Source organism: Oncorhynchus keta, chromosome 4 (assembly GCF_023373465.1).
Source record: "Oncorhynchus keta strain PuntledgeMale-10-30-2019 chromosome 4, Oket_V2, whole genome shotgun sequence".
In the NCBI taxonomy this organism is placed as follows: Eukaryota; Metazoa; Chordata; class Actinopteri; order Salmoniformes; family Salmonidae; genus Oncorhynchus; species Oncorhynchus keta.
Genome location: NC_068424.1, coordinates 61816280 through 61831094, shown reverse-complemented (window position 1 = coordinate 61831094; position 14815 = coordinate 61816280). Strand labels below are relative to the sequence as shown.

The 14815-nt window shown below is 44.9% G+C and overlaps 1 protein-coding gene across 1 annotated transcript in view; it reads right to left on the bottom strand.

Annotated features, from left to right (window-relative positions):
* Positions 1 to 9117: 9117 nt before the first annotated feature.
* tmem255a (transmembrane protein 255A) overlaps positions 9118 to 14815 on the bottom strand; it is a 29246-nt gene continuing 23548 nt past the window's right edge. Inside the window, exons 4-10 of the mRNA XM_035767223.2 lie at positions 14384 to 14473; positions 13655 to 13726; positions 13370 to 13458; positions 13061 to 13132; positions 12456 to 12618; positions 11063 to 11212; positions 9118 to 10813 (exon numbers count right to left, since the gene is read on the bottom strand). Of these exons, the coding sequence (XP_035623116.1) occupies positions 10667 to 10813; positions 11063 to 11212; positions 12456 to 12618; positions 13061 to 13132; positions 13370 to 13458; positions 13655 to 13726; positions 14384 to 14473 (783 nt within the window). The 3' untranslated portion in view covers positions 9118 to 10666. The remainder of the gene's footprint in view (positions 10814 to 11062; positions 11213 to 12455; positions 12619 to 13060; positions 13133 to 13369; positions 13459 to 13654; positions 13727 to 14383; positions 14474 to 14815) is intronic.

The window sequence follows — 14815 nt, the reverse complement described above, 5'->3', positions numbered from 1 at the left end:
TTGTCCTGACTCCCGTAGTAATGAAGGAGATTAATTCTGGAAGTTGTCCTGGCTCCCATAGAAATGAAGGAGGATAAATCTAGAAGTTGTCCTATCTCCCATAGTAATGGAGGAGGATGAATCTGGTAGTTGTCCAAACTCCCTTTGTAATGAAGGAAGATGAATCTGGTAGTTTTCCTGACTCACTAATTAATGAAAGAGGATATATCGGGCAGCTGTCCTGACTCCCGAAGTAACGAAGGAGAACAGATCTGGTAGTTTTCCTGATTCCCATAATAATAGAAGAAAATTGATCTGGTTGTTGTCCTGATTCCCATAGTAATGGAGGAAGATTAATCTGGTAGTTTTCCTGACTTCCGTAGTAATAAAGAGGAATAGTCTGGTAGTTGTCCTAACTCCCATAGTATTGAAAGAGGATAAATCTGGTAGTTGTCTAAACTCCAATAGGAATGGAGTAGGATGATTCTAGTAGTTTTCCTGACTCCCATATTGACGAAGAGGATAAATCTGGTAGTTGTCCTGAATCCCATGGTGATGACGGAGGATAAATCTGGTAGTTGTCCTAACTCCCATAGTAATGAAGGAGAATGAATCTGGTAGTTGTCCTGAATCACATGGTAATGGAGGAGGATGAATCTGGTAGTTTTTCTGACTCACTAATTAATGAAGGAGGATATATATGGCAGTTGTCCTGACTCCCAAAGTAACGAAGGAGTACGTATCTGGTAGTTGTCCTGATTCCCATAGTAATGAAGGAGGATGCTTCTGGTAGTGGTCCTGACTCCCATAGAAATGAAGGAGATTAATTCTGGAAGTTGTCCTGACTCTCGTAGTTATGAAGGATGGACAAATCTAGAAGTTGTCCTATCTCCCATAGTAATGAAGGAGGATACATATTGTATTTGTCATTACTCCCATAGTAATGGAGGAGGATGAATCTGTTAGTTTTCCTCACTCCCGTAGTAACAAAGGAGGATTTTTTAAATAGTTGTCCTAACTTCCATACTAATGAAGGAGAATGAATCTTGTAGTTGTCCTTATTCCCATAGTAATGAAGGAGGATAAATCTGGTACATGTCCTGAATCACATGGTAATGGAGGAGGATGAATCTGGTAGTTGTCCTAACTCCCTTAGTAATGAAGGAGTATACATCTGGTAGTTGTCTTCACTCCCAAAGTAATGGAGGAAAATTAGTCTGGTAGTTGTCCTGATTCCCATAGTAATGAAGGAGGATAAATCTGGTAGTTCTCCTGACTCTCTTAGTAAAGACGGAGGACATTTCTGGTAGGTGTCCTAACTCTCATAGGAACGGAGGAAAAGGAATCTGGTAGTTGTCCTGACTCCCATAGTAACAAGCTGTCATATCTGTTCTGCCCGCTAGGATGTAATTTGTAATCAAGTTGTGATTGATTATGTGTATGTGTAATTCTGTGTGATTAGTTAGGTATTTAGTAAATAAATAATTACATTTTGTATTGCTGAATCAACTTGTTAGTCAGGGTTCGTGAAGATAACCAAGAATTTACAACTTTCAGATGAGACTGAATTAAGGTGACGATTAATATTGACTGCTATTGATGTAAAATATTACTAGGTCTTTAAGAGTTTATTCGGAAGATAACAGTTCTATAAATGTTCTTTTGTGGTGCCCTGACTCTCTTGTTAATTACATTTACATGATTAGCTCAATCAGGTAATGTTAATTACGGAGAAATTATTTTATAGAATAGCATGTCATATCACTTAATCCGGCATAGCCAAAGACATGACAGTGGTCCTAACTCCCGTAGTAATGAAGGAGAATGAATCTGGTAGTGGTCCTAACTCCCAAAGAAACTAATGAAGATAGATCTGGTAGTTGTCCTGACTCCCATAGTACTGAAGGAGGACACATCTGGTAGTTGTCCTGACTACCGTAGTAATGAAGGAGGATTAATCTGGTAGTTGTTCTAACACCCATAGTAATGGAAGAGGATACATCTGGTAGTTCTCCTAACTCCCATAGTAATGAAGGAAGGTAAATATTGTTGTATGGTTGTTGCCCTAACTCCCATAGTAATGGAAGAGGATACATCTGGTAGTTCTCCTAACTCCCATAGTAATGAAGGAAGGTAAATATTGTTGTATGGTTGTTGCCCTAACTCCCATAGTAATGAAGGAAGGTAAATATTGTTGTATGGTTGTTGCCCTAACTCCCATAGTAATGAAGGAAGGTAAATATTGTTGTATGGTTGTTGCCCTAACTCCCATAGTAATGAAGGAAGGTAAATATTGTTGTATGGTTGTTGCCCTAACTCCCATAGTAATGAAGGAAGGTAAATATTGTTGTATGGTTGTTGCCCTCACTCCCATAGTAATGAAGGAAGGTAAATATTGTTGTATGGTTGTTGCCCTCACTCCCATAGTAATGAAGGAAGGTAAATATTGTTGTATGGTTGTTGCCCTCACTCCCATAGTAATGAAGGAAGGTAAATATTGTTGTATGGTTGTTGCCCTCACTCCCATAGTAATGAAGGCCCCTCCATTGGCATTCCCTCAACCCCAGTTGATTCTTTTATTTAAAGAAACGAAAATCAAATGCTCCTTGTGAGTTGTATATTCAACACCGTATGATGTTTGTTGACTTTATTTACCCGATACTGATAGTATACACTGACTGTACAATACATCAGGAACGTCTGCTCTTTCCATGACAGACTGACCAGGTGAATCCAGGTGAAATCTATGACCCCTTATTGATGTCACTTGTTAAATCGACTAAATCAGTGTAGAAGAAGGGTAGGAGACAGGTTAAAAAATGATTTTTAAGCCTTGAGGCAATTGAGACATGGATTGTGTAAGTGTGCCATTCAAAGGGTGAATTGTCAATACAAAATATTTAAGTGCCTTTGAACACGGTGCCAGGCTCCCCTGTTCGTGTCAAGAACTGCAATGCTGCTGGGGATTTCATGCTCAATAGTTTCCCGTGTGTATCAAGAATGGTCTTACCATCCAAAGGAAATCCAGGCAACTTGACACTACTGTGGGAAACATTGGAGTCAACATGGGCCAGCATCCCTGTGGAATGCTTTCGACACCTTGTATAGACCATGCCCCGACAAATTGAGGCTGTTCTGGGGGCAAAAGGGGGTGCAACTCTATATTAGGAAGGTGTTCCTAATGTTTTCTATAATCAGTGTACGTTGTCTATGGAAAGTAACACCGTACATGCATTTTTTCACAAAAATTATTTTTAATGGCGAGACAATCAATCCACTCTAGTCAGCAGAAGTACATATTCAGCTGTTGAGAAAGTGTTGTTCAAAACAATTATGCAAAAACAAAGCTGATTACTTTAATCGATGATCTCAAGACGCTGCTCTTTACTTTGAGGTCTATGCATATTGTGATTAAGATACAACACTGTTTTTTGCTATATTCAAGTGTAAAAACCTGTTATATCACACCTAGAAAGAAACAGAATAGGTTTGTGTTTAGCCAGTCCCTTTGCAATTTATAAAATACATTACATAACGTTTGGAGTGATAATTTATGTTTCAGATTCCCACTAATCCACCCCTTACAACAAACAGACTTAGAGTATGTTCTCATTATTTGCTCTGCTATAACCCTGTTCACAATCTATAACAACAATTATGTGAGGTATAGTATTAAGGTGAACTATCTATAACAACAATTCTGTGAGCTACATTAATAGTGTGAACTGTGACCTATCTATAACAACAATACTGTGAGCTAGATTAATAGGGTGAACTGTGACCTATCTATAACAACAATACTGTGAGCTAGATTAATAGGGTGAACTGTGACCTATCTATAACAACAATACTGTGAGCTAGATTAATAGGGTGAACTGTGACCTATCTATAACAACAATACTGTGAGCTAGATTAATAGGGTGAACTGTGACCTATCTATAACAACAATACTGTGAGCTAGATTAATAGGGTGAACTGTGACCTATCTATATCAACAATACTGTGAGCTAGATTAATAGGGTGAACTGTGACCTATCTATAACAACAATACTGTGAGCTAGATTAATAGGGTGAACTGTGACCTATCTATAACAACAATACTGTGAGCTAGATTAATAGGGTGAACTGTGACCTATCTATAACAACAATACTGTGAGCTAGATTAATAGGGTGAACTGTGACCTATCTATAACAACAATACTGTGAGCTAGATTAATAGGGTGAACTGTGACCTATCTATAACAACAATACTGTGAGCTAGATTAATAGGGTGAACTGTGACCTATCTATAACAACAATACTGTGAGCTAGATTAATAGGGTGAACTGTGATCTTCAGTATCGATTCTTCAATACCTTCATTTTCAATTTCACTACTAGAGAAAATTGTGTACCTTTACATAAATCCAAGCACCGTTACAGCTGATATTTCTTGTACTGGGGTGATAATGATGTTGTAGAGTACATTACAGGAGAGCACATTGTCCAAGGAGGAGAGCACATTGTCCAAGGAGGAGAGTACATTGTCCAAGGAGAGCACATTGTCCATGGAGGAGAGCACATTGTCCAAGGAGGAGAGCACATTGTCCAAGGAAGACACCACATAGTCCAAGAAGGAGACCACATAGTCCAAGGAGGAGACCACATTGTCCAAGGAGGAGAGCACATTGTTTGAGGAGAGCTTCTCATCTGGCCAGGATAACTAGTGCTTCTCTTGAGTTGACAGATATGGATAAGGCACATCTGTAGACAGTCCTGGCATTTTAAGAAAGGTCAGCTTGTTTTTGATACACTACAGCCAATCCCAATTCACTCCTACCCCTTCCCCTGGGCTGTAACCTTTTGAAATGGACAATTATTTTAATGACTATTTCATTGGCAGAGTTGACAAACTCATGCCCAAAACAAACTGTAAGCCATCATATTTATGGTTGAAAAATTGTTGTCCATCAATAATGAGAAATCACCTGGCATTGACAAATTAGATGGAAAGCTACTGAGGATGGTAGCTGACTCTATAGCTACTCCTATCTGTCATATCTTTAGTCTGAGCCTGGAGAAAAGTGTTTGTCCTCAGGTCTGGAGGGAAGCCAAAGTCATTCCGCTACCCAAGAATGGTAAATCATTCTTTACTGGTTCTAACAGCAGACTAATAAGCTTTCTGCCAGCTCTTAGCAAACTTCAGGAAAAACTGGTGTTTGACCGAATACAATGCTATTTCTCTGTAATCTAATTAACAGAGAAGGGCACTCAACATGTACTGCACTGACACAAATGACTGATGATTGGCTGAAATAAATTGATAATAAAAAGATGGTGGGAGCTGTATTGTTAGATTTCAGAACAACCTTTAATATTACTGACCATAGCCTGTTGTTGGATAAACGTATGTGTTATGGCTTTACATTCTTTACCATAGGATGTAAAGCCATAACACATATTTGGTGCAAATCCTTCCCTAAGTTCTAGACCTCAGCTGAATCTGGTAATGAATGATGTGGCTGTTGAACAAGTTGAGGAAACTAAACTTCTCGGTGTCGCCCTAGATTATAAATTGTCATGGTCAAGACATATTGATTCAATTGTTGTAACGATGGGGAGAGGTCTGTCTGTGATAAAAAGATGCGCTGAATTTTTAACATCACAGTCAACCAAAAGCCCAGTTTTATCTAATCTGCAAAGAAGAACGTAGAAAAGCTGCAGGTGGCCCCTGTAGCACGTCTTGCCCTTCAATGTACTCTGAGGGCAATTGTCTACAGTATGCACGTCAGTCTCTCTTTGCTCAAAATAGAGGAGAGATTGACTGCATCAATTCTTGTTTTTGTCAGATATATTAATGTGTTGAAAATTCTAAATTGTCTGCATAATCAACTTACATATAGCTGACAGAAATACTTACCCCACCAGGGGTCTCTTCACAGTTCCCAGGTCCAGAACAAATTAAAGGAAACGTACAGTATTATATAGAGCCACGATTGCATGGAACTCCCTTCCCTCTCATATTGCTAAAGTGAACCGCAAACTTGATATCAAAAAACAAATAAAGCAACACCTCTCCCCCATGTGACCTACTTGTTGTGTGTATGTACTGACATGTATGTGTAACTGCACACACACACACACACACACACACACACACACACACACACACACACACACACACACACACACACACACACACACACACACACACACACACACACACACACACACACACACACACACACACACACACACATTATTATTATTAAGTTTTATAAAATGTGTCCTTAGTTGTGGTTTATATTTAAGTCTGTAATGTCCCTAACCACGTTTCCATCCACAGTTTTTATGGGGATAAAGTCATACCGTACAAAAAACAATCATGACAGCTGTGAAGGAAACAGGATGTTTCAGTACAATTTTATAAACTCCGACAGATCATTTGTTTGTTCGACATGGTGGGATCTTTTTGTGTCTGTACAATTAATTTGGCGAGAAATAGCAGTGGAAACACCTTTATGCGCAAATATATCAAAGAAAACTTGGAGTCATGCGATAATATGGTGTGTGATCCTCCTACTACAACTCGGGAAACCATGCAGTTTATTAGGCTACAGATGAAATATGTTATGATGAACTTCACAGGGTGCTGAAAGTGCAAAGTGATCTTGTTGCTCCTTTCCAATAACTATCGAGGGTCCTTTTCTGGTGTCATGAGGATCGATGCTTGACTGCCATTTGACAAATAAAAATAGTCTTGCTCTTATCCATAATAATCTTATCATTTTAGACTACCTGCACAGCCTACCCGCACTGTATCTGTGAGTTGTTGGCTAGAGCACACTGCCAAGACCAGAGTAGGCACATTAACGCAAAAGTGTTAGTAGTAAGTAAAGTTAAAAATCCGATGGAAACACATTGAACTTAAAAAATGTATTCTGTACATGAAAACCTATGTGAAAAAGTAAATTGTCATCACGCACTGATTTTTATCCGCAACAAGTCTATTTGGTGGAAACACACCACTGGTGGGAAAATGCGCATGTTTTCTTTATGCGGATTCTAGAATATTTGCATGAAAATCTGTCCTCAATGGGATGGAAACCTAGCTAGTGTTAATATTTTTAAATGTATGTGTCACGTTCTGACCTTTATTTTCTGTGTTTTGTGTTTAGTTAGTATGGTCAGGGCGTGAGTTGGGTGGGCAGTCTATGTTTGTTTGTCTAGGTTTTGGGAATTTCTATGTTTCGGCCTAGTATGGTTCTCAATCAGAGGCAGGTGTCATTAGTTGTCTCTGATTGAGAATCATACTTAGGTGGCCTGGGTTTCACTGTGTGTTTGTGGGTGATTGTTTCCTGTCTCTGTGTGTGCACCAGATAGGACTGTAATTTGAGTTTTCACATTTCTTGTTTTGTTAGTTTGTTCATGTGTACCTTAAAGCATTAAAAAAGTACCATGGAAAATTACCACGCCGCGTATTGGTCCTCTGATCCGTTTCGCCTCTCCTCTTCGGAAGAAGAGGAGGAAACTCGTTACAGAATCACCCACCAAAATCGGACCAAGCGGCGTGGTAAAGGACAGCGACGACAGCAGCAGCAGCATCAACAACAGAGGCCACCATCACAGGACTCCTGGACATGGGAGCAGATACTGAACGGAGAGGGACCCTGGGCACGGGCTGGGGAAAATCGCAGCCCCAAAGCAGAGCTGGAGGCAGCGAAAGCTGATCGGCGGCAATATGAGGAGCCAGCACGGCAGTGCGACAGGTACGAGAGGCAGCCCCAAATTTTTTTTGGGGGGGGGCACACGAGGTGTGGTACTAAGCCAGGTAGCAGACCTGAGCTCACTCCTCGTGCTTATTATGAGCAGCGCATTACTGGTCAGGCACCGTGTTATGCGGTTGAGCGCACGGTGTCGCCAGTGCGTGTCCATAGCCCGGTGCGCTATAGGGCAGCCCCGAGAGTGCCATGCGAGTGTGGGCATTGAGCCAGGGCGTATGGTGCCTGCTCAGCGGGTCTGGTCGCCGGTACGCAGTCTTGGTCCAGGTTATCCTGCGCCGGCTCTGCGTGCTGTGTCTCCGGGGCGCTGGGAGGTGCAGTGCGTCCTCTGCCTGCGCTCCGCTCGTACCGGGCAACTGTGGGAGTGGAGCCTAGGGGAGAGGTGCGTGTAGTAAGCACTAGATCTCCCGTGCTTACCCACAGCCCGGTTCAACCTGTGCCTGCACTCTGGAAGGTCCGGGCTCGAGTAGTTGTCCAGCCTGGGGAAGTGGTGCCAAGGTTGCGCACCAGAGCTCCAGTGCTCCCCCACAGCCCGGTCTTTCAGGCTCCTTCTAACACCAAGCCTCCTGAAAGTCTCCCCAGCCTGGTGCCTCCTGTAGCAGCTCCACGCACCAGGCTGTCTCTCAGTCTCCTCCCTGCAGGTGCTCCCGCCTGTCCGGCGCCGCTGCCGGAGCGTCCCGCCTGTCCGGCGCCGCTGCCGGAGCCTCCCGCCTGTCCGGCGCCGTTGCCGGAGCCTCCCGCCTGTCCGGCGCCGCTGCCGGAGCCTCCCGCCTGTCCGGGCGCCGCTGCCGGAGCCTCCCGCCTGTCCGGGAGCCTCCCGCCTGTCCGGCGCCGCTGCCGGAGCCTCCCACCTGTCCGGCGCCGCTGCCGGGCCTCCCGCCTGTCCGGCGCCACTGCCGGAGCCTCCCGCCTGTCCGGCGCCGCTGCCGGAGCCTCCCGCCTGTCCGGTGCCGCTGCCGGAGCCTCCCGCCTGTCCGGCGCCGCTGCCTCCTGTAGCAGCTCCACGCACCAGGCTGTCTCTCTGTCTCCTCTCTGCAGGTGCTCCCGCCTGTCCGGCGCCGTTGCCGGAGCATCCCGCCTGTCCGGCGCCGCTGCCGGAGCCTCCCGCATGTCCGGCGCCGCTGCCGGAGCCTCCCGCCTGTCCGGCGCCGCTGCCGGAGCCTCCCGCCTGTCCGGCGCCGCTGCCGGAGCCTCCCGCCTGTCCGGAGCCTCCCGCCTGTCCGGCGCCGCTGCCGGAGCCTCCCGCCTGTCCGGCGCCGCTGCCGGGAGCCTCCCGCCTGTCCGGCGCTGCTGCCGGCCTCCCGCCTGTCCGGCGCTGCTGCCGGAGCGTCCCGCCTGTCCGGCGCCGCTGCCGGAGCGTCCCGCTTGTCCGGCGCCGCTGCCGGAGCGTCCCGCCTGTCCTGCGCCGCTGCCGGAGCGTCCCGCCTGTCCTGCGCCGTTGCCGAGCGTCCCGCCTGTCCGGCGCCGCTGCCGGAGCCTCCCGCCTGTCCGGCGCCGCTGCCGGAGCGTCCCGCCTGTCCGGCGCCGCTGCCAGAGCCCCTCAGCCCAGAGGCGCCAGAGCCCCTCAGCCCAGAGGCGCCAGAGCCTCTGTCCAGAGCCCCTGTCCCTCTGTCCAGAGCCCCTGTCCCTCTGTCCAGAGCCCCTGCCCCTCTGTCCCGAGCTGCCCCTCTGTCCAGTGGGGTCATTGAGAGGGGTTGCCATGGTGAGAAAGCCACGGAGGCGGAAAATAAGGCGGACAAAGACAAGGGTGAAGTGGGGTCCGCGTCCCGCGCCAGAACCGCCACCGCGGACAGACGCCCACCCAGACCCTCCCCTATAGGTCAAGGTTTTGCGGCCGGAGTCCGCACCTTTGGGGGGGGGTACTGTCACGTTCTGACCTTTATTTTCTGTGTTTTGTGTTTAGTTAGTATGGTCAGGGCGTGAGTTGGGTGGGCAGTCTATGTTTGTTTGTCTAGGTTTTGGGAATTTCTATGTTTCGGCCTAGTATGGTTCTCAATCAGAGGCAGGTGTCATTAGTTGTCTCTGATTGAGAATCATACTTAGGTGGCCTGGGTTTCACTGTGTGTTTGTGGGTGATTGTTTCCTGTCTCTGTGTGTGCACCAGATAGGACTGTAATTTGAGTTTTCACATTTCTTGTTTTGTTAGTTTGTTCATGTGTACCTTAAAGCATTAAAAAAGTACCATGGAAAATTACCACGCCGCGTATTGGTCCTCTGATCCGTTTCGCCTCTCCTCTTCGGAAGAAGAGGAGGAAACTCGTTACAGTATGTAAATTATAGTATTTTTGTTTGTAATGTATTTTTTCGTTGTGTGTCAGACCCCAGGTAGACTAGATGTCACCATTGGTGTCAGCTAATGGGGATCCTAATGACATCAAATCAAATAACCCTTTGATGTTTGCAGACTTGTAAGGTGTAAACGATAGGATGTTTCCTCCCCACTACGCTGCTTATAGTTATCCTGACCCCTTAGAAATGCAGACATGGAAGAGTTAGGGCCAAGGGGAAGAGTTAGGGAGCAAACTGGCACCAACTGAGAGAGTCTGCTGAGAAAAGGGGGTGTAGGCCAAGCAAGGTCTTGCTTTACCCCCCGCTCCATCCAGGTTTGGCTGAATCCTAACAGGCTATGCTTACTGGGGGATGAATTAAACCTCACAGCACTGGCTTCTAGTCACATCAGTGACTCATGCTCTTTCTTTCTTCCACTAACTCCTTGTATCTTTATATTCCACACAGCTCAGGCAGGCTTGGCTGCTCAGGAACAGTTTGGAGCACCAGATGCAGTAGCAGCTCGCGTTCAAACAGGTTAATATTCAAGGTCCACTAACACCCATCAATACCCATTGCCCTTTGTTGCCAATGTAGCTGGCAAAAGAGGAGACGATACCGGATGTCCTCCCCTGTTCTTTCCCAGTTCCAGCCTCTCTCCTAGGGGCTGTATGGCGGGGGCTTCTCGTCGGGTGGGCAGTAAGGTGGAGAGTAGCACGGGGGGACCAGGGAGGACCACATGTGGCTGGCCCCCGACTGGGACTCATCAGACAGGCCAGAAGAGTCTGGGAACATCATACTGGAGCCCTGAAGAGACATGAGGGGGAAGGTGAGCCGGGGTTGAAACAAGACAGGCGACTTGAGTTTGTACAGTACTCATCCTATGGTCAAGCAGTGAGGACAGAATCATAACACCATTGACATAAACTCGTGATCTCCTCAAGAGTTTGAACTACCCACACATAGTTTAAATTAATCTTCAGTCCTAATGAATTATTCCTGTTAGTTGTGGCTTTCTGGGGGGGTAATGAATGATGGGTATCAGTAGTTTATTACCTGCAGGTCGTAGGCAGTATAGGGTGGCAGGTAGGGGGCATTGCTGAAGTAGCAGTTGAAGGAGGAGGTGCTGGGAGCTGGAAGCTCTGTGGAGACAGGGACTGCTGGGAGGGGCTCTGACTCACACGAGTCAGGGGTCAGCATGGGCGTCTGTCCAAAACACATACAGATAGAATGAGCAATACTGATACCTGTGGTTCATGGTGTGCACACAAACTCTGACGCACACACACATAACAATGATTGACGAAGGGCCACACTAAGAGCCGAGGTGCTAAGTTTTCATCTTGAGCAAACCCTACCCTAAATCAAATGCCTAAAATGCCTAATTAACATAATTCAACCTTTTAAGAATGGTTGGGCAACTTTTTAAGAATTGTTAGTTTCTGCCCACCCATCTTATTGTCTGCTCCTCTATCTCTGAGTTAGTGTCTTATATCATGTCGGCTCCTCCATCTCTGGGTCAGTGTCTTATACCATGTCTGCTCCTCCATCTCTGGGTCAGTGTCTTATTTTTTTTACCTTTATTTAACCAGGCAAGTCAGTTAAGAACATATTCTTATTTTCAATGACGGCCTGGGAACAGTGGGTTAACTGCCTGTTCAGGGGCAGAACTACAGATTTGTACCTTGTCAGCTCGGGGGTTTGAACTCGCAACCTTCCGCTTACTAGTCCAACGCTCTAACCACTAGGCTACGCTGCCGCCCCTTATATCATGTCTGCTCCTCTATCTCTGAATTAGTGTCTTATATCATGTCGGCTCCTCCATCTCTGGGTCAGTGTCTTATACCATGTCTGCTCCTCCATCTCTGGGTCAGTGTCTTATATCATGTCTGCTCCTCTATCTCTGAATTAGTGTCTTATATCATGTCGGCTCCTCCATCTCTGGGTCAGTGTCTTATACCATGTCTGCTCCTCCATCTCTGGGTCAGTGTCTTATATCATGTCTGCTCCTCCATCTCTGGGTCAAATAAATCCATTTAAATTGATTCAGCTTGAGGTTTGCACATTTGGGACTATTCCATTGCTTTCATTATACCGCGTTAAACTCATCAATCGCAGCTCAAGTATTTCAAACTATTTGACATAACTAGGTAGGGGCGGCAGGTAGCCTAGCGAAAGGTTGCTGGATCGAATTCCCGAGCTGACAAGGCAAAAATCTGTCGTTAACACACTGTTCCCAGGCGCCGTGGATTTCAATTAAGGCATCCGTCCTCACCTCTCTGATTCAGAGGGGTTGGGTTAAATGCGGAAGATACAGTTCAGTTGAATGCATTCAGTTGTACAACTGACTAGGTATCCCCCTTTCTTTCTTGAACTAAGTACTTTAACACTTAATGCTAGGATGTGCCCTAAATAATACAACCCAGATATGTCCTGCTGTTCATCTCACCATGTCCTTGAAGCCTCCCAGCACGGCGGCGGTGATGATGCCCAGGAAAAGAGCGATGATGTTGAGGATGGTGACGGACCACAGCAGGTGATAAAGGTGTACCACATCCTCGCAGCTCCCCACCTCCGTGTACTCGTGGTAGCCCCCCATCAGCTCCACACGGCTGGGCCAGTGTGTGGGAGAGGTGGGTGTACGAGATCAGAAAGGACAAAGAGTAAAGACATACAGAAGTAAGTAAGAACCACCTACATGAGACGCAAGGCTACAGAGAAAAGTGTCATTTGTACCACATTCACTGTGTATTTAATTATTTGATGGAAAATGACAACAGAATATAAATACATTAACATAAGTTGGCCTTTGGCTGTCAAATGGAGCAGAAATGGAGGAACTAGCTACAACTACTAGAGAGTAAGAGCTGGGGGACAGGTAGGTGGACTGGTCTTCATGCAGGAGCGATACACTCATTCCCATGGTCTTCATACACTCATTCCCATGGTGTGTTCCAAGCAAGAAGACTTCTACACAGCTACTGTTAAAATCAACCACAACAACAGAAAATGGGTTGTTAATGAGTCTCAAGGGGCTAAAAGAAAGGGACCTACTTCCAAATCATGGACGTTTTCCTAAACTTTTTCAAAACATCTTTATTCGCATGTCCCAAAAGAGGATGTTCTCTGAAACATAAGCCCAAAAAAGTTTTTACAATTTCATTTTTCCACCAGTGCTGACCTTACAGCAAAAATAAAATACACTAAAACAGCACAAGGGTAAATACATGAGGTAAACAAGGAAATAATCAAACTAAGAAAACAATCAAATTGAGATGAGTTAAGCTGCCTCTCAGACTGCAAGATAATATCAAAATAATCCTGTGATGACAGAAGTTGGTGAAAGAGGCTTGGGAAACTCACTTGCCACAGTTGTAGAGGTCACAGCAGTAGCAGGTATTAGATTTCACACGTAGGTTACAGGTTGCACGGGATGCTGTCTGGCAGTGAACCTAGATTTCACACAGGTAGACACTGTTATCACACAGTAAAGCATATGGATCATGCTCTCTATATTGGGAAACTGATGGATTTTCAACTCTAAGGCAACGTTTAAACCACTTTAAGGCAACTTTTTAACTTTAAGGCAACATATAAACAACTTCAAGGCAACCTTTCAACAAAGTGGTGATATGAGTGTGCACTTACGTCTTCATAATCCACAGAGGATTTTGAATTGGCGTAGAAATCACAGCGGCCGGCATAGTAAGGTCTAAGGTCCTGGGGCGTAACAAAACATAAAAACATTTCATCCTACTGTTTAGGTTTTACACATCACAAGAGAAGAAACAACAGCATCAACCACACCAGCAGGATACACTGCAACAACACTAGATTAAAATTAATTTATGTATTTTAGTTACTCTATACGTAAGTAACCAGTATGTAGTATGTAATTAATACTTTCTCATGGAAAATACAGAAAAGGTACAAAAACAATGATATAATTTAGCAATAAAGCACGAAGGGGTGTGGTATATAGCCAGTATACCATGGCTAAGGGCTGTTCTTAAGCACAATGCAACGCGGAGTGCCTGTACACAGCCCTTAGTCGTGGTATATCGGCCATATATCACAAACCCCCGAGGTGCCTTATTGCTATTATAAACTGGTTACCAGCGTAATTAGAGGAGTAAAAATGTTTTGGTCATACCCATGGTATAAGGTCTGATATACCATGACTGTCAGCCAATCAGCATTCAGGGCTTGAACCACCCAGTTTATAATTGAAAATAATTGACAATGGTCATATTATATATGAAATCAGTTACTAGTGTGGTTACTGTGTAATAACACCAACACATTGATATTCCATATGACTGCATGTTAACTGCATTATAGCTTGGCTTATTGCCTCTGCTTGGTACTGCTACTCACTATGTGTCTGGCTGCAAACACCCCATCCACAATGGCACAGCAGAAGGCAGCCACCACTCCAAAACTGATGAACACAATGGACGCCACCAGCTGTAAGAGAAACAAAGAGTGAGGAGAGAAACAAAGAGTTATCCACTCGGACCTTAGTCTTATTACCTTCCATTGGAAAGTCACCTCAGGGGAAATATTCTAATTCCATTAATAAATTATTGGGTTTGTTGTTCTGCATCTAATGTTGGACATGATGTATTATCTACTACATGATGTATTATCTACTACATGATGTATTATTTACTACATGATGTATTATCTACTACATGATGTATTATTTACTACATGATGTATTATCTACTACATGATGTATTATTTACTACATGATGTATTTTCTACTACATGATTTATTATCTACTACATGATGTATTATCTACTACA